The sequence below is a fragment of the Aotus nancymaae genome, unplaced genomic scaffold, assembly GCF_030222135.1.
Source record: "Aotus nancymaae isolate 86718 unplaced genomic scaffold, 86718_ANA_hifiasm-v0.15.2.pri h1tg000022l_1, whole genome shotgun sequence".
In the NCBI taxonomy this organism is placed as follows: Eukaryota; Metazoa; Chordata; class Mammalia; order Primates; family Aotidae; genus Aotus; species Aotus nancymaae.
In genome coordinates, this window is record NW_026988435.1 from 29672638 (window position 1) to 29692635 (window position 19998).

General features: G+C 38.8%; 1 protein-coding gene across 6 annotated transcripts in view; it reads right to left on the bottom strand.

Moving 5' to 3' along the window:
- The window catches only part of APP (amyloid beta precursor protein), a 281113-nt gene that overhangs the window by 103365 nt on the left and 157750 nt on the right, over nucleotides 1–19998 (bottom strand). For 2 of the 6 annotated variants that reach the window (XM_064380070.1, XM_064380069.1), the window contains exons 7-8: nucleotides 9633–9800; nucleotides 7303–7359 (exon numbers count right to left, since the gene is read on the bottom strand). The exons of 2 other annotated variants lie outside the window; for them this stretch is intronic. In XM_064380070.1, the coding sequence (XP_064236140.1) occupies nucleotides 7303–7359; nucleotides 9633–9800 (225 nt within the window). The remainder of the gene's footprint in view (nucleotides 1–7302; nucleotides 7360–9632; nucleotides 9801–19998) is intronic. 2 more of the 6 variants (XM_064380072.1, XM_064380071.1) reach the window with 1 other exon arrangement.

Here is a 19998-nt window from a genome sequence, read left to right on the forward strand (position 1 = left end):
GCAATGATAACTGGCATTCACAATGGGTTAACCTTAGCTTACTGTTTTTTGTCAATTTGTCAGAAGCTATTTTTGACTTCATTAATGGAGGCACATAAAGAAATAACCTGTCATAGCTGCTCAACACTCAACAGATGAGTTCAAAAAGTCAAAATCTTCAATACTGTCCACTTTCATAGAAGTTGTAGCAGTAAAAGCAGATGGAACTGTTAACCTCTATGGAGGTCTTAAGGATAGAGGTGACTTCATTTTACCCCAGCCTTCCAGAGCAATCTTCCCCTACACTTGTGTATTTTACTTTATGTTATTATTTAATTCTATCACTTATCTGGGTCTCATCTCATTAATAAAATTATCAAGTTATTGAAAGCCGGTACTCAGATTCCTTTGCTGGTGTCCCTCAAAATACCTGGCCTAGCACATCCTGGGCTCAAAAATAACTGCTGCACAGTTCACAATTGCAAAGATACGGAACCAACTTAAGTGCCCATCAATCAATGACTGATAAAGAAAATGTGGTATATACACCCCATGGAATACTACTAAGCCACAAAAATAACAAAATGAAAGTCTTTTGCAGCAACTTGGATGGAGCTGGAGGCCATGATTCTAAGTGAAGTAACTCAGGAATGGAAATACAGTATGTACTCACTTATAATTGGGAGCTAAGCTATGGTCATGCAAAGGGCACAGAGTAGCATAACGGACACTGGAGATTCATAATAAGGGTGGGTGGGAAGGAGGTGAGGGATAAAAAAACTGCTTGGGAGGCCGAGGTGGGTGGATCACGAGGTCAAGAGATGGAGACCATCCTGGTCAACGTGGTGAAACCCCATCTCTACTAAAAATACAAAAAATTAGCTGGGCATGGTGGCGCGTGCCTGTAATCCCAGCTACTCAGGAGGCTGAGGCAGGAGAATTGCCTGAACCTAGGAGGCGGAGGTTGCGGTGAGCCGAGATCACGCCACTGAACTCCAGCCTGGGTAACAAGAGCGAAACTCCGTCTCAAAAAAAAAAAAAAAAATACAAAAATTAACTAGGCATGGTGGCGTGAGCCTGTAGTCCCAGCTACTGGGGAGGCTGAGGCAGAAGAATTGCTTGAACCCAGGAGGTGGAGGTTGTGGTGAGCCGAGATCGCGCCATTGCACTCTAGCCTGGGTAACAAGAGTGAAACTCTATCTCAAAAAAAAACACCGAGGCGGGTGGATCATGAGGTCAAGAGATCGAGACCATCCTGGTCAACATGGTGAAACCCTGTCTCTACTAAAAATACAAAAAATTAGCTGGGCATGGTGGCGTGTGCCTGTAATTCCAGCTACTCAGGAGGCTGAGGCAGGAGAATTGCCTGAACCCAGGCGGTGGAGGTTGCGGTGAGCCGAGATCGTGCCATTGCACTCCAGCCTGGGTAACGAGCAAAACTCCATCTCAAAAAAAAAAAAAAGAAAAAGAAAAAGAAAGAAAAACAAAAACTGCATATTGGGTATAATGTACACTACTCAGGTAATGGGGACACTAAAATCTCAAACGTTACCACTATACACTTCATCCACGCAAGCAAAAACCACTTGTACCCCAAAAGCTATTGAAACTGCTGTATTTCATCAAGGATTGGCTTGCTGGCCATCTTTTTAAAAGTAGTTTTATTGGAAAACAGCCTTGTCTGTCTGTTTCCTTATTGTCTGTTGTCGCTTTCATGCTACCACTGCAGAGTTAAGTAGTTACGACAAACTGCATGACCTATTCAGCCTAAAATATTTACAATCTGGCCTTGTATGAAAGATATTTGCCAACCCCTTTATTAAACTATCTACTTACTCTCTTTGGCAAACAGCTAAACAATAGAGCACACACATAATGAGCATTCTCTTACCGCAGGTTGAACATCCCTAATCTGAAAATCTGAAATACTCCAAAATCTGATAATTTTGAGGACTGACATGATGTCACAGTAGCTAGGATAGCGACACCTTTGTTCTCCGATGGTGCAATGTACACAAACTTTGTCTCATGCACAAAATTATTAAAAATACTATATAAGTTGGTTCACGCCTGTAATCCCAGTAGTTTGGGAAGCTGAGGCAGGTGGATCACTTGAGGTCAGGAGTTTGAGATGAGCCTGGCCAACATGGTGAAACCCTGTCTCTACTAAAAGACACAAAAATTAACTGTGTGTGGTGGCAGGTGCCTGTGATGCCCAGCTATGTGGGAGGCTGAGGCAGAGGTTGCAGTGAGCCAACATCACACCACTGCACTCTAGCCTGGGCAACAAAGCAATATTCTGTCTCAAAAAAAAAAAATTGTGTAAAATTGCCTTCAGACAGACTTTTGTATAAGGAGTACATGAAACATAAATGAATCTCATGCTTAGACCTGAGTCTCATCCACAAGATACCGCATCATGAATATATCAATATTCCCAAATCCAAAATCTGAAGTATCTCTGGTCCCAAGCATTTAGAGAAGAGATATTCAACCCGTATTCAAAGTAAATTGCCCTTCTTTTAAAAAAATATGCTGAGTTGCTAAGCAATCCAATTCCTTTCAATTGTAGAGTCATCTCTAATTATTACGTCTTTGAGGAAAAAGCCATTCTTCTTATCTAAGCCTTACCGGATACCAAAGATTTGGCTTTTCATGCTTGTTAATCTGATAGCATTTACTGGCACTGATGTGACATGTAATTTAATTCTCCATCACATCTTTTAATGCTTTAATTGTTTTCCCTCCCTAGGTTGGTTGGGGAGCAAAGTGTAAGCCCAGGTTGCCCAATCTAATTTGGCAGTTTTATAAAAATATCATAGTTCCAATAGTATTACAGAATGTGCTAATGGCAACTAATATTTGCTATTGCACAGTGAAAAGAGAAAGAATAGTGCGATTAAGAACAACAGTTCAAATTTGGTCAAAGATTAAATGGCCTAGGCATTCAGACTTCTGTCTCACAGCTCCTGTCTTTACAATGACCCTGGGGTTAAGGTGGCATATTCCATTCAAAGGCTGCACAGTAAGTTATCTACCATTTGCAAATTATGAGCTTCTGAGGCAACCAACTTGGAACTTGGGGATGGTTCTTGGGGATGGAACTTGGGGCCTGACTTGTTAAGTTCCAATTCTTTTCATATTCTCTGGAGGTGTACCAGTCCGCTTCATGACATCTGGACCATTTTGGTGTGCCTAGAAAGCAATCTTTTTCCCCCCTCAATCCTGCATGGGGTCAGATCTACACCTCTGTACAAACTCTAAGGCCATAAACATAATCCTAAAGTACAAATAACCTGTATAGCAAGACCATAGGACATCTCTACAGCTGGTTGTGCTCCAGCATATACTGGGATTCTAGAAAACTAAGATGAAACAGAGAAGAGAAAGGGTTGGTGCATAGGTGAACCATGTACTTCCAGCTAAGGGGTTTGCCGGTTTATTCTCTTGCTGCCACAGTAGCTTACATTAGAGCAGAAAAACTGTAAGACTTCCAATACTATAGTCAGGACAGCAACAGCAACTTCCACTTTATCTTGCAAATATTGAGAGCTTGGACAATGGTCTAACAAATTCAATTTCAAACATCTGTCGAGAATTGGAGGATATGACATTCTAACATTTCAACATGCCCCCAGTTTGCGGAAAGTATACCTGTTTACACCAGTATAGTTCTATCTCTGAGTCAGATGTGGGGAAACTACTATTCTAGAACAGGATTCTCAACTAGAATGTGACCCATCCCCCCCACCGGGCACATTTAGTAAAGTCTAGAAACATGTTTAGCTATCACAGCTGGAGTTGTGTTAACGGCACTTAGTGGGGAGAAGTCAGGGATGCTGCTAAACACCCTATATGCATAGGACATACTCCTAAAACAACTAATTATCTGGATCATGATGTCCACAGTGCTGAGGTTGAGAAACCTTTGTTTAGCGTTTGTGCCACATGCCAGTGCAAATGAAGGCGCAAGAGATGGGTCACACTTTGGCCAGATCATATGGTACAATCTGCAGACTAAAAACTGGCATGATGCTCTTTGAGAGATTAAATGCCATTAAGGAGTTGGTCTGTTTGTCTTTTGAGATGCAATCTGATGGTGACAACACTAGTAAAATGGTCATATTCTCATATTTCAAATATAAATGAATCAACAAATATTTATATACAAATACTACATTTTGAAGATTAAATGTAAACTTTTTGCACTGTCCTAAATCCAAATGGGCAGGTGCAAAACTAATGTCAGAAATTAACTCAGTTCTCATAAGATTCTTTATTTTAAATGGGAAAGGATTTTTTTTTAAAGGATTTGAAGCACCGTGTTCATGAATGAAATGAAAGCTCTCAGCCTTATATCTGTATCCCTTGTATTTGTGGTTTAGATTTTTATTTATGATAACAACAACAACAACAACAACAACAACAACAACAACAACAAAATGAGTCCCTAAAATTGCAATGCTCAAAATTGGTCTTTATGATGAAAGTTTGAAACCTAGAAATGCTTGATAATGTCTTGACAGGCAAATTACTGCTTTTATAATGCAGACCATCACACATTTTCTCCCTAAGTGTAATCTTGTATCAGTTCAACCAAAGAGCTTTTTCTATCTCATTTCACATTTATTATTTGACTGGAAGCAGCTTAGACTGAGCAACCTGTGAAACCAACCACCTTTGTGCAGAAACATCACCTCATGAGCCCTAGATTGATGAAGGAGCAAAGTCAAGTCCAAGTTGCCCAGTCTAACAGCTTTGCTCACCTTCGAGTTCGGCTCCTTTTCTCTGAATTGAGTCTTTCATCTGCATTTGACCTCCAGATGACCATGACTTTCAATTCAAATGTACAGTTTGCTATAAGTAAGATCACACAGCTGCACAGGCTATACTTAACTAGAAATCATATGTTGTTTTTTTTTTCCCTTGTCTGTTTGTACTAGCACTGGGAAGCCCTTCACTTGCTGTGATTGAATAGTCTCTGTAGATAGACAAGAAAATATAGCTGCCAAAATCGCCTCATCCTCCTAGAATAGAAAGGTGTCAGGATCCCAAACACACTGCAAGTAGATGGAGAAAATTACTGGGAAGGAGAAAATTACAAAAGAGACTTTCAGTATCTGTTTGGAAGAGTGGATGATGAAAGTAGCAGTTATGTGTACTGAATGAAAATAAATTTATCAAACAATGATGCTTGTTTCCATCAATTATTAAAAATGGAAAAACAATTATTATAAATGCTAATATGAAACATAAGGGAAAAATGATCATTGTTTTGTAAATGAATGGGAAAGACAATTTACGGATGCATGCTATATTCATGGCATTTAGGAAAAAATGTTATTATTCTTCATCCTCTTTTCATTATTTTCTGTATTCTTAAAATGTGCTTCTGAATCTCAAATGTGATTTCACTAACCTGCAAAACAATGTCAGAACCAAATGCTTAGCCATTTGGTGTGGAGTGTAGCCAAAATGTCATTTGTGTTTCAAGCCTGGTTGTGCCATGTTCAATGGCTTGGGACAAGTCACTAAGCTCTTGAAGCCTCATTTTCCTCATATGTACTAAAGGAATGAGGAAAATGCCCACAAAGTATTTTTTTTAAAAAAAAAGATCTATGAAAACGCATGGTACAATGCAACTTAGCATGCACACCTATGTATTATCAATACCACAATGGAATAGCTAGAGCTTTCTCCGGGTCTGTGGCAACCCACTTGCTGTACTCACACTGTTTTGAGAGAAAAATGCTTTTTTCACAATAGCAAAAGAAATGTGTATACTGTGGCAGTAAAAACAACATCCTTCAAAAGTTACACATAATGTGAATTACTCTGAATATTTTATGGAGGCCATTAAAAAATTTTACAGTTTAAGATGAAATCTTTTGTAAAGTACCTAATTCTCCATCTATAATTTATCATCTTTAAAAAAGGTAACTGGCTTCATCAATTCTCAAATTTTTTTTTCAGGATAATGTACATAAATGCTCATTTTAATTATAAAATATATAAGCTACAACTGAAATGGTGTCTCTACTTCTAGCAATCATAAGCATAAATGGCACATACCATCCTTAACCTAACACTGGATAGATCTATCTCTGAATGGAATCCAAATTCAAATATGAATATTGAAACCACATTTTAAAACTAAGCTCGTCTGATATTACAACTGAAACAAAAATAAAACATAAGACACTATAGGGCCTGCAGTGGTTGGACAATGCATTTCTTTATAGAAGCCTCTTTCTCTACTTCTGACCTAGCCTTATGCCTTCTGGGAGAGGAGAAAGAAGGGTTGCTACTGTCTAAAAGTGATCTTTCATGTCTGAAGTTGAATTAGGGTCTTACAACACACATAATCAAAATCTGTGCATGCGAATTAGTCCATGTACTACGATACATGAATACTAAGTATTTTTTCTGAGGAAATAAATTACTTATGTATTATAGTCTGTTGTTATATCATAGCATCTTGATGTAACCAAGTACTCTATTTTAAAAATCTTTTTCTTCCTTTCTTTTCCTTCCATTTTTAATAATAAAATCGTCACCTTTGCTCTCTTTCTTCCCACCAGGTACTCCATGCACAGTGTTTCCCTTATCTAATTATGCTTGTAATTATTATTAAAATTATTAATGCTTGCTTAGAAGTTCCACCAACTGACTTTAAAATAATCTGGGCCCCTTCAGAATTCTCCCCCATCAGAAGATCACTTCAAGGCTGCAGTTAATTTATAACCTGATTGTGCCAGGGATGTGCCAGCCCATTTCCCAAACAGGATAATTACTCAAGTCTTTGGAACAAGCCATGTATAGCAGCACCTCCTCATCCCTCCTTCACGCCCCGCATTGAGATGGCTGCTTTAAGGCAAGAGCCTGGGCCACTTCCCCACTGCTAGCTTTGCAAAGTCAAGTCACTTTCCTTCCACTGCATCTGGCCCTTGTTCTTCGGGTCTGTAAGCAGTGAGGGGCTAAGCCTGCTCTCAGTTCCACTGATAGCTTTTAGGAAACAAAACAGTGATGGCAAACACAATACAATGATGTTGTCCATATAATATTCAATAAAACCAGACTCAATAAAAAGGAAATTGGTTAGAAAAAGAAGAAACTTGGTCAATGATGTTCTTAGCCCAACATCTCAAGTTGTTTGGCAAAATTAGATGTAATTACAAGCAAGGTGATGGGAAGAAACATTTTACTAAGACAGGTGTGCAAGAAACACAAAACCATGCAAAGAAGTGATGATGCTGGAGTAATATGTCAACCATGCAGCATCCTCCTCCCCAATTCCCTTCCCTCAGGTGAACAACAACATACGTTTAACAGGATCTTGGGTAAGAGGTTCCTGGGTAGTCTTGAGTAAACTTTGGGACACTATGGAAAAAATAAGAGAACATAACTAAAAACAAAAAGAGAAACATGGGAATGGTGACTGAAACATGAGTCCACTAACAAAAAACAACCACATAAACAAAATCACTGACTTAGGTTTGGTCCCTCCAACAAAACCAAAATGAACATATACGATCTATTTTTGCAAGAAATTAACATTTGAGAATCCTGGATATTTTATCTCTGATAGTATATCTATGTAACAATAGGTTTCTTTAACAGAAGAGGATTTCTTGCTCCTTCCTTTGTGCCAAATATCCCCAAATCCTTCTGATGCATTTTTCACCAAAACTCCGTTTATTTCACTCATTCATAGGACAGCATCTGGTTCTCACCTCTGGCTGTTTGCTGAGGTTTATACACTACTTATTCTTGTCCACCCATCTAACTGATCTTCAGCTTCTTGCCTTTGCTTTCTTCATACATTATTCTGTCACCTATCCCCTCTAAAATAAGGTACAACTAGTCTTATCTAATACATCACTGTTGGGGGCATCTACCTTTTACTAAAACCATCAGCAAAGTGTGTGCCACCCAGGGTACCTCCATCCAACCTGGAAAGGTACCCACTGCTCGCTCCCAGTCCAAACTGATCAAAGGGAGAGAGTGTTAGGGGAAGGGATGGCAGTACTGGGTGAGGTGGAGAGATAATTTGAACCTCCTGAAGCAAATTCATCACTGCTAACAATTAAAACCAAATAAATCTCTTATTACCAAAAAACATACATGATATTTCAGAAAATGAATCCACCCAGGAAAAGGGAGAAAAAAAGTTGGAAATCTGCCAGGAAACCTCCCCGAGCCGCTAAACCAGTCAGAATCTCTGTAACAAAAGCCTTTTGTTCCAAAGGCAACAGACTTCTCCATTGTGTTCACAATACCTGACCTAATTGACTGCTTTGTTTGAAACTAAAGGAGGGAGTCATTTGAGCTAGAAGCTGCAATCATCCAATCAGAGCCAGGGGAAAAAAAAGAAAAATTAAAAAAAAAAAGCCCTCAAGGTTACCAGTTCCTACACCTGTTCACACATGGGACTGAAGCAGTCATCTCATTCACTGGCGATGGCAGGAGACCAACAGGCGCTTTTCCATTAGATTCCTCTTAGATCCTGGGCTCCTTTACAGTGGAGGTATTAATGGTGTAGGTCCTTCTGTTGTTTTGCTTAATCCTATGATCTTGCTGGAAACAATTTATACAATCCCTAGAAATCCCAGGCAGGAAATGTGGCTGCCACCCTTGTAACACATGGGAGAAAAGGCAGGAGTCTCTCAAAAAAGTAATGCAGTTACTGAGTTTCATCTTCAGTTGAGTTAATCAAGTTGAGTTGAATAATTACTTTTTGAGTAGTTTATACTTCCTACGCATGAACATAAATAAATAAATAAGCACAACTGGGAATTTCGCTTGAAGTCTGTTAACAACAGTGGAAGTCTCATATCTGGTACTGGACCTCCTGAGAATTACCTCTGGGGAAAATTTCATCGTGTACTTAAGTCATTATGACTTCATATTATTCTCCCCCAGAGTTAATGTTCAAGAGAGAAACTTTGAAAATTATGTTCCCTAAGCCTTATGTCATTGAAAGTTTCTCATTTTAAGTCAAAAGTTTTTTCTATTTTCAAGAGAAGAAGCTGAAGTTTGACCTTGCAAATGTCTACGTGCTGTGCTCAAGGGGCAACACGGGCACCTGTACCCTCCGGCATGTGAGATGCATGAGCTCAATTCAATCACATTCCCTCAGTGGCACAATAAAAGATACATGTTATAAACCAACTTAAAGGTATTCATCACAGCCATACACCTTATCAATGCAACTCAAGCTGCATCAGCCAGGCTTCCAGTGGTAGACGGTGTCTGCACAGGTAGTGCACATGCATAAACATGAACACATATGTACACAGACAAACACATAAGTATGCATTTGCAGAAATGGCTGGCTGCAGAAGACAAAACAGCCACTCCAGCTTTGTTTAAAAAAAGAAGCATTCAAAAGTCCCTCTGGATTACAAGACATAACTGCTACAGCTAGGAAAAGAACACATCCATGGCCATGCTTTATTAGGGAAAGACGGAGAAGTGTGCTCATGACTGAACATACTGCGGAGACTCCGAGCAATTAGAGAAGTGGACAGAAATGTGGTTAGTGGTAGCAACAGGCCCATTCCCAAGAACCAGGAAAATCAATCTGTTACAAAGAGCAGAGTCAGTGGCGAGAAAGATGAAAGGTGGCCAGGCTCGAAGAAGGGTCCACTTACTGACGCTGCCACACACGGACATGCAGTACTCTTCTGTGTCAAAGTTGTTCCGGTTGCCGCCACATCCGCCGTAAAAGAATGGGGCACACTTCCCTTCAGTCACATCAAAGTACCAGCGGGAGATCATTGCTCGGCATGGCCCCGTCTCGGCTTGTTCAGAGCACACCTCTAATCAGAGGAGATGTGGGGAACCACATTTAGCATGAGAAGGCACTGTCTCTCTGTTCACGTATACACATTTACTTGTTTTAATCCTCCCAGTGGCAACCTGGACGGGGTTGATAAGGCAGCATTCACCAAACATTTGCTGAGGCATTTAACTGCCCACCAGGACTTGAGATTGACCTCACAGAGCATGCATTGGTTTAATGAGGGCAGCACTCTGTAGTGATAAAAGGATGCTAGCCAGAGGTGAAAAGATTGTTTGGCTGCTTTTAGATGAATATGAAATGACAGAAGGTGTCTGCACATCAAAACAATTCTCCATTATAAAAAATGAACTCCTCTTTTGAGAAGTCAACTTTCATGTGAGAGAATGGCTTTGGTTATGAAGCAGAAGCACAAACATCTGGTTGCTTTCCTTCATAAATGATTGCCTTAAGTATTGAATGAATTGCATAGATTTTGAATGTTTTCCAGGTTTTGGAGGCTGTCTGTCCATTGACTTTATCTGGAAACATACGTGATATCTATAAATGTGACTTATACTCAATGACATGAACTCTAACTTAAGACCATTTCATTTGCATATTAAAATATGTATTAACATAAATGGTCTTAACTGATTTAAGACCATTTTATTTGTATATTAAAATATGTATTAATATATTATATATTTTAATAATTTAATTACATATGCACTAAGTACAACTATAACAATGTATTATAAATTATGCTATTTAATGGATATTTATCTATTAAAAATATGTATTATTTGTATATATTTAATTACATATGCATTAAATACAACTATAACAATGTATTATTTAATTATGATATTTAATTGATATCTATCGATTAAAAATCTGTATTATTTGTATATTTTGTATATTTACCCCACCCTTGGGCAGTAATGTTCCAAACAATAAAACATAGTCAATCAACTCTAACTTATTAATATACACCATGTACTGTTTTACATTAAAACACATCTTACCTGTCAAGATGTCTTTCTTGCCACCCTCCCCAAGATCAGGTTCACTCAACCCTGACCAACTCAAAGTGACCCATCTGATTACATGTATAAAGTCAACCTGAGAAGAATTATAACTCTACCTCCCACGTATATCCCATTTTTATTGGAAGTGAAACAACAGCCCCAATTCTCCCTGTGGGTTTGTGCCCTGCTCTTGCTAGGCTGATGCCTTAGCACACGTAGATGTCTTCTTCTTCTTCATTTTACTAACACGACAGAGGAAAAAACACCTTTCTAAAAGATAAAAGGCGTGCATACCCAGAACTTCCAAGTTACGAATATTCAACAGGCTGATTCTTTTCTTCTTTTTTTGAGACAGGGTCTTGCACTGTCGCCCAGGCTGGGGTGCAGTGGCACAACCTCGGCTCACCGCAACCTCCACCTCCTGAGTTCAAGTGATTCTTGTGTCTGAGCCTCCCAAGTAGCTGGGATTACCCATAACTACGCCTGGCTAATTGTTTTTGTATTTTTAGTATAGACGGGGTTTCACCAGGTTTGCCAGGCTGGTCTTGAACTCCTAGCCTCAAGTGATCCACCTGCCTCATCCTCCCAAAGTGCTGGGATTACAGGCATGAGCCACTGCAACTGGCCCTTCAACAGATTGATTCTAATTAGCCAATGAAAGACAAGGATCCACAATGTCAATACAGATTGAGACTAATTATTGTTTTACTTCCGTATACACATTGCTCTTTCAGTAGATGCAACAAAGTTTGGCAAAACCAGAGGTTGCTACTATCATGATGATGTCAACAGGAGAAATAGTCAGCACCAAGCCCAGAAGGTGTCAAACACTCTGCAGGAGAAATGCCCCATGCAAGGAACTCTAAGATGATCTGGCTCTCTTCACATGGTTTTCAGATGGAAACATGGCTACAAAAGTATCAAGCTCATTTTATCATCTATCATTAAGACTATCTCATTCAGTACTGCTGTTTTCAAAGTCCATGCTCCCAAAGCATGTCTTTTAAATTGGCTTTCTGTATACAATACTCTTGTAGGATGAAAACTAGCCAAGTTGTTGACACAGGTATCCCATCTACTTGATAATTTTATTTATCTTCCAAAATTAAAGAATTGGCATCCTGATTTATTAGGAGTGAATTGGTTCTAGGGGCCACATCCCCTTTGAGTTACTGAGAGAGCAGTTTCTAGACTGTTGAGCTCAAAGTTATGCCCAGATGTGAGGGCCCCATCAACTACAGCCAGCAGTGCTCTCTGCTCCTGGAGCTTATCTTTAGTCGTAACAAACGTCTACACCTTGACTTTGTTTTCTTTCTTTGTATCTCCTTCAACAATGTGTACACATTCACGTCACATGCTCTTTCATGTTTCTAAGACACGGCAATACCCATTATTAATCTCTTACTCAGGCAGTGTTAATTCCAACAAGACTTCAAGGCAGCAGCGTCTCCTGAGCCTGCACTGTGCCAGGAGTTGGCACTGGGATTGCAAGCACTGTGGCCACTGCTTCCAAGGGAGACACAGAATCTCTTCACTGCATAGTCACAGGAGCACTGGCAACAAAAGTAACGTATCTTGACAATTTATGCTGACCCTCACATGTTGGCAAAAAAAAAAGATCATCTTAGAGTACCAAATATATGTCTTCTTATAGTTGTGTGCCACAGACCTCACAGTGAACATCACAGCTCTGCAGATGCATGAACCTTATCTTTATGAGCCTATGTATTAAATAAAAGTGATAGAATTTGGGGTCGGGGGTACAAGTCAAGTAATGGGATAAAAGAATGATGATCAAAGGAGATAATTCATGATAAATATTTGCCCTTGTGTGTGACCTAGCAACAATTTCTTACTTATGATAAAGGCAAAATCTCCCCAGTCCAGAACCTACATGACATTATATTAACATTTTCCTATACCACTAGTGAAACACAATACTACATTCATTTTTATTTTCTTCTGCCTCATTCTATAATAGCTATGAAGCCATTTGTTATAATTTGTAGAAGCCAGGCTAAATGAGCCCCCATCAACTAGAACAAGCACTTAGACCCCAAAATCCATTTACACATCAATTAGGTAAATAGCATAAGCTACACAATGAGCCTACAACTCTTGCTGGAGTCTCTAGCTGTAAGGGTCTTAACTCCGTCCTTTCATAAAGGCCAAGAAAAGAGTGAGATAATCCCTATTTGGGGAGTGTTGGTTGGTTCTCCCAATCCTGTTGAGGCAGTTGGCACTCTTGACTTTGAATGACACCCAAGAGTTTCATGGCCTTGGTGGAGTCCAAGTGGGCATCATGGGCAATATCAACAGATCCCACAATACTCAAATACAGAAGGGCATCTGAGATAATGTGGTCACAAATGGGTGTAACAGTATATGTTAATTTAATGCCAAATACATAATGTATGGAGAAGATGTATGTGAGCCTGGAAGAAAAGGACTGACAGTGTGCCTTTGTTACAAGACAGCTACCTTGTCCAACTGGTTCTCATCTGCTGACATGGAGGAGCATATTTTACCTGCCTACCAGAAAGAGCAGACAGGCTTCTCTTAACATGCAACCCCTCTCCTGGTTAAAAAAAAAAAAAAAAAAGCCTTCTTGTTGTAATTCCCCCAATTGCCAGCATCCCTAATTACCCATCACTTTCCACTTCCCAACACTTTCCCTCAGGGCTATAATGAGAACATCAACTTCCTATAGCAGTAAGGAATGGATAATCTATCTTCTATCACTCATAATTATATTCCTACTCTGCAACAGGGAATACAACTGTTTGTTTTCTCTGACCTTTTTGCTAATCCTTTATTATTCCAGAACCATTTTCCGTGTAATAGAAAAGAGGATCTTAGCTTAGTCTGGGAGAAGCCGGGGTGAGGGTAGGGTCAGCACCAGGGAGGTACGATGCTAATGCTTTTACACAAAGCATGAATAAGCACACAAGAAACGGCCAGTGCCTCTCAGAAGAGAACGTGGAGAAGCAGCAGCACAGACTTGAGTTAAAGCAATGTTAAGGGATTAATGTCAACTTCATAATTGTGACACTGTATTGAGTAAAGACTATGCAGGGTATCTGTATTAATTCTCAACTGCATATGAATCTAAAATTGTCTCAAAGGAAAGCTGTTAAAAAGTCCACATCAAAAAAATAAAGAGGCCGGGCGTGGTGGCTCATGTCTGTAATCCCAGCACTTTGGGAGGCCGAGGTGGGTGGATCACCTGAGGTCAGGAGTTCCAAGACCAGCCTGGCCAACGTGGTGAAACCCTGACTCTATTAAAAATACAAAAACTAGCTGGGCGTGGTGGTGTGCACCTGTAATCTCAGCCTCTTGGGAGGCTGAAGCACTAGAATTACTTGAACCCAGGAGGCATAGGTTGCAGTGAGCCAAGATCACATGACTGCACTCCAACCTGGCTGACAGTGAGACTCAGTCTCAATAATAACAATAATAATAATAATAATAATAAGGGAATATTGATTTTTCAGTTTGCCTAAGAATTCTAACCTTGTCTTCTTCCTTGACTCAGAGATTGGAGAATTTGGAAATCTCAGTTCGAGAAAGTTTCCTTTACGTCCCTCTCTAGCAACGTGATATCACTAAGAGATCTAACCGACCAAGATGCTCACCAAGTAGAAGAGTTTTAGACACTGAGACCTGAAATACACCTTCAATAAACTGCATCGAGTTTCACAGAAAATAAAAACATCTCGAAAGAGTTCAAATGCTTATGTTTACACGATTTTCTATTTTTCTCAATAGCATAATTTCTTCCTTCCTAATCTATAGAAACTTCCTAAAAACATCAGCAAAAAACCTGTTTCACATTAATTACTATTATCACTCAGAGGACAATTATTTATGTATCATCCACTAAATTCAGAGGATGCAAAATTAGACCTTATATAACTAAACCCAAATAGAATTCATGTGAAAATTAAAACTGTATCTTCCAAATATATACTATACATAATTATTATGTCAATTAAAAACAAAGTTGAAAAGAAAACGAATTTAAGAAAAAACAAAAACTCTTCATCTTTGTTCTCTTCTCAAAATGTAAAATACTGAGAAAACTAACATTTTGAAATCATTTGCTAAGCTTATTTTTTGAATTCCAATCCACCTTTCTGTTCAAAGTAAACATCAGAGATAATAACGAAAGGGAAAATTTGTTCAGAATAATAGAAGCAAGAATATTTCTCAAAGAAAAATGTTAGATAGAAACATAAGCAAAGACTTACATGCATACTAAGAAACCACAATCCTTTATTCATGTTGAATTTGTTAAACTTTCAAGATCACAAATAGCTTTTCTGATATTCATTTAGCTGAATTCTGCTGGCAAGGAAGCATTACGCCTTCTTTTATAACAACTCTACTCGCTCTTCAAGACAAAATGCCATTTAATACACTGAAATGGTGGTGTCTACAAAACACAAAGCAAAGTTATGTGCTTCTAATCAAACTCCCCGCATTTTATCTTTGCAACACAGGTCCTCGCTGAGATTTCCGCTGGTGTCAACACTACATTCCATTTTCAAAAAAATCAGTATAATACAAAATAACACAGAAGCCAGAGCTCCCTGCATTATATATATATATAATGATTATGCAATTCACTGTTCAAAAAATAACGCCTAACCACAAAAAATGAGCTCTGAATAGATATTTCAAAATCTAACAAAATTCTTTGTGGACAACCAAGGTTAGAAAGCCAATTTTACACATTTTAAGAACTTTAGAATGAACACAGTTGTGAAACTAGCAACCAGGATGGGGAGAAAATTCTCCAATTTCCAATGTATGATAATTATAATACCTTCTTATGAAGCAAAGTTAAGAGATTGGCAATAATTCACTTCAAATAAAGCGGTAAAGATATATTTTAGAATGAAGTCAGGCTGCTTATTATTTCATTTTTAATAATTGAATTTCAAGTATTCTCGGCCTACTGGAATGTATGTGAAATAAAACTAAATTCCGTGTAATTTACAAATTTTGAGAAAGCAGCCACAATCGAACTAGAGTTATTTAGAGAGAGCCAGTCTTTTTTTGTTGTTGTTAAAAGCCAACATTATGTAGCATTATTTTTTTCCATATTCTACATGAATATACACTTAAACTTCACATAATATAAATATTTCTTTCTGAGAGAAGTTTCGTATTTCGCACCTTTTCTCCAATTTTAAGTAGAGTAAAAAGGGCAAATGTAAGACAAATATAATTTACTTTTCTAATAAATTACTTCCTTAATGTAACAGTGGAATAAAGTGAAAACAAGGATATAAGTATTAAAATGTGCTAAGTATATATAACTTCAATATTTCAAATAAATTTTATAATTTATAACTATAATTTACATATGTATATAAATGTTTATATAATACATATATCTGTCTAATCACTTAATCCATTAGCAATGAAAAAGGCTGACTTCAGTGTAGTTTGTAACAATTTTACTTTTTTAGCCTAAGTTATTGCTGCAATTCTAAGTATTACTAATACGGTGACATTTCATGAGCTTAAGTTATTAAAATCAAACTTGTATTCTGTTGAAAAATAAGTAGACAATATTTGCATTTGATCTTATTGATGAAAAAATTTTAAAAGTCAACACACTGGAAAACTGGTTATTTTTAAAAACATGTTTTTCCCAATCTGGAACCATGTACTTTTAATAGAAAAGAGCATTTATCATGTGCTTGTACATAGTAGCAAGCAGTCATCAAAAAATATGTTTAGAAAATTACTCTAATAAAAGCAATAAATTATCAAATATTTATGACCTAGTCATCATATTTTACTAAATAGAAGCATGTAAAATTAGGCAAGCAAGCTTGAACTGAAGTCTTATGACAAATCTCACTTAAGCTCCAAATACGGGTTGAAATACAAACAGGATGATGCAAACAGCTGTGCATGTTAATGAAAGCACTGCTTGAGTACAAGATGATGGGTGCTGATTTGTCACGGAAGTCTCTAGAAGGTATCTGCAGTTGGCTAGCCTTTTTACTGAATTGCGTTAATTGTCTAAGGCTAGCCAATACATCTGTCATTCTAATTATACCTGACCCAATTCTCATCCCTCCATGATGAAAGATTATTTATAAAATGCCACCTGAAAGAGATTTACTTGTAAAGTATTTAGGCTAATTAGGACTCCTGTGACGGTGTCAGGGAACATTCACAAAAGGGTACCACTATGGTTTTCCCTCAACCTTTGTTTCCTGTTTGTTATGGGAATAAACTTGCTGCTCTTCGCTAGCTGCATGGTTAGTGTGAAGTGCAACAGACTCTTAACAAGAAGCTCAAAACTAGGAATATCAAGAAAAGCCACTCTGATGTACTGGAAAACAAGGGAAAGTGCTTTTTCTTACTGAAGAGAGACAGGAGTATGCTGGGAAACTGGCGCTGTCTAGAAAAACACTCTGAGTTACAGTGTATGCTGATTGCCATGGTATAAATACTCCCACCATTGGTATTTCAAGCTACCAATGGTTATGGCTTACAAAATTCCTCAATACTATAATAATTAGCTTTTATAAGCTGGCAGGAGTTGGCTACACTATCATGTTAATGACAGGAAGTAGGGGCACAAGTGAAAATATGTAGAGAGACTGTAAAAGTTTTTCAATTTCCTTGGGCTTGAGGTTTGAATTTAAGAAAAGAAAAGCTCAGTAGGTAGATGTCTCAGGATTCTCTCGTACTCATGTATTTGTAACATACCAAGAACAATTAATACCAAAGTAAGAATGGTTTTCCTTTTCAGTTTCTTATTTTGTATCTCAATGCTGCAAATCTGCACCATATGGAAGGCAGGAGATGCTACTAGAGTCTACTATTAAAAATAGATCCGTCCTTTGGGAGGCCGAGGCGGGTGGATCACGAGGTCAAGAGATCGAGACCATCCCGGTCAACATGGTGAAACCCCGTCTCTACTAAACATACAAAAAATTAGCTGGGCACGGTGGTGCGTGCCTGTAATCCCAGCTACTCAGGAGGCTGAGGCAGGAGAATTGCCAGAACCCAGGAGGCGGAGGTTGCGGTGAGCCGAGATTGCGCCATTGCACTCCAACCTGGGTAAGAACAGTGAAACTCCGTCTCCAAAAAAAAAAAAAAAATAGATCCGTCGACCAGCAGAGTCAACATCACCTGGCACTCAGGCCCCATACTAAACATACAGACTCACAACTATTGTTTTCTAAGGGCCTTGGGTAACTCAAATGGATACCTAAGTTTGAGAAGCAGCATGACTGACCTTGATCTTTTAAATGCAATAAGTATGTCAAAACGTGAGACATAAGATTTAATTATTTTCCAAAAGAACCAGTGGGGAAGAATTACTAAAAGTTGCACAGGTTTTGGCTTATTAAAAGAAGTCCACATATATGTGGGAAAAGACAGATACAATATAATTTAGTAGTCTTAAGATTCAAATGTACATTCAACAACTTAATTTGAACAGACTGAACAGACTGTCTATACAAATTTATTTTACTCTGAAGTTCTGTCCTATCTCAAGCAACTTTAAAGCAGCTTCAATACCTCTGCCTTAGACCCAGTACCAAGATCATAATTCTCTTACTCATATTAAGACTATGAAAATATCAGATTTCGCAGAAAGCTGAATTCAAGTGGCATCATTCTTATCCCAGAACATCAAAAATATCCAAGTTCTTATTTTTACTTGTAAAAATAATGAAGACAGCCACGATAAACTCAAGGGCTTACAATGTACTTCCTTTGTTTTTAATTTTTTTTTTTTTTTTCTTTTGAGATGGAGTCTTGCTCTGTCACCCAGGCTGGAGTGTAGCGGTGCCATCTCGGCTCACTCAACCTCCGCCTCCTGGGTTCAAGCGATTCTCCTGCATCAGCCTCCCGGGTAGCTGTGACTACAGCAGGGTGACACCACGCATGGCTAATTTTGTATTTTTAGTAGAGATGGGGTTTCGCAACGTTGGCCAGGCTGGTCTCGAACTCCTGACCTCAGGTGATCCACCCGCCTTGGCCTCCCAAAGTGCTGGGATTACAGGTGTGAGCCACCATGCCCAGGCAGAATGTACTTCCTTATACTGCTTCTCTGTAAAGAAAGAACTAGATGGTATTTCTGTCCCTGTAAAAAGAAAAGAAACACGCCTCTAGATGTAAGTCATGGGTTAGAAGCATGGTCCTGCTGTTTTATGTCCTTTTCTAGGGAAGACTGAATATGTCCACCTCTCCATGTTAACTGGCTTCTTGTCACAATCCCTAGCAGGCAAAGAACCCAGAGACTCCAGCTGGGAACAGTAGTGTCCCTGGTTACTGCACAGATGCCAATCACCATTTGCTATTTTATAACAGTGGACAAGGGGAAAGGGAATTCCTTTTGAATAAAAAACAAAACAAGGAAGGCAGTTTACCTCCACATCTCACTGTTTACATGGCAAATATGCATACGCAATGTTTCAAGTCAACATTTTGTTGTTTTCTGTTTCACATTACACATTTAATCAAATACTTGTTTTTACCTCACTAAATGTGTATTTATCATATTTGCTTTGACGTATTTTTGTTTATTTTACTTGCTCTTGTACAATAAAAAATGTTCACTGGTTATCTACAATGTGCAAAGCAGTGATTCAGAAGTTACAGCTGACATTAAAATGAGACCAGCTGGGTTTGGTGGTTTGGTTCACGCCTGTAATCCCAGCACTTTGGGAGGCCAAGATGGGCAAATCCCTTGAGGTCAGGAGTTCAGGACCAGCCTGGCCAACATGGTGAAAGGTCAACATGGTGAAACCCCATCTCTACTAAAAATATAAAACTTAGCTGGTCCTGGTGAGGCATGCTATAATCTCAGCTACTTGGAAGACAGAGGCAGGGGAATCACCTGAACCTGGAAGGTAGAGATTACAGTGAGCTGAGATCGCGCCACCACACTCCAGCCTGGGTGACAGGGCGAGACTCCATCTCTGGGGGGTGAGAAGGAAAGGAGACATAGTATTGCACAGGTATTTCTCTGTTTGTTTGTTTATTTATTTATTTATTTTTGAGATGGTATCTTGCTCTGTCTTCCCAGGCTAGAGTTCCTTGGCGCGATCTTGGCTCACTGCAACCTCCACCTCCTGGGTTTAAGTGATTTTTTTGCCTCAGCCATTTGAGTAGCTGGGATTATAGGCATCCACCGTCATGCCTGGCTAATTTTTGTATTTTTAGTAG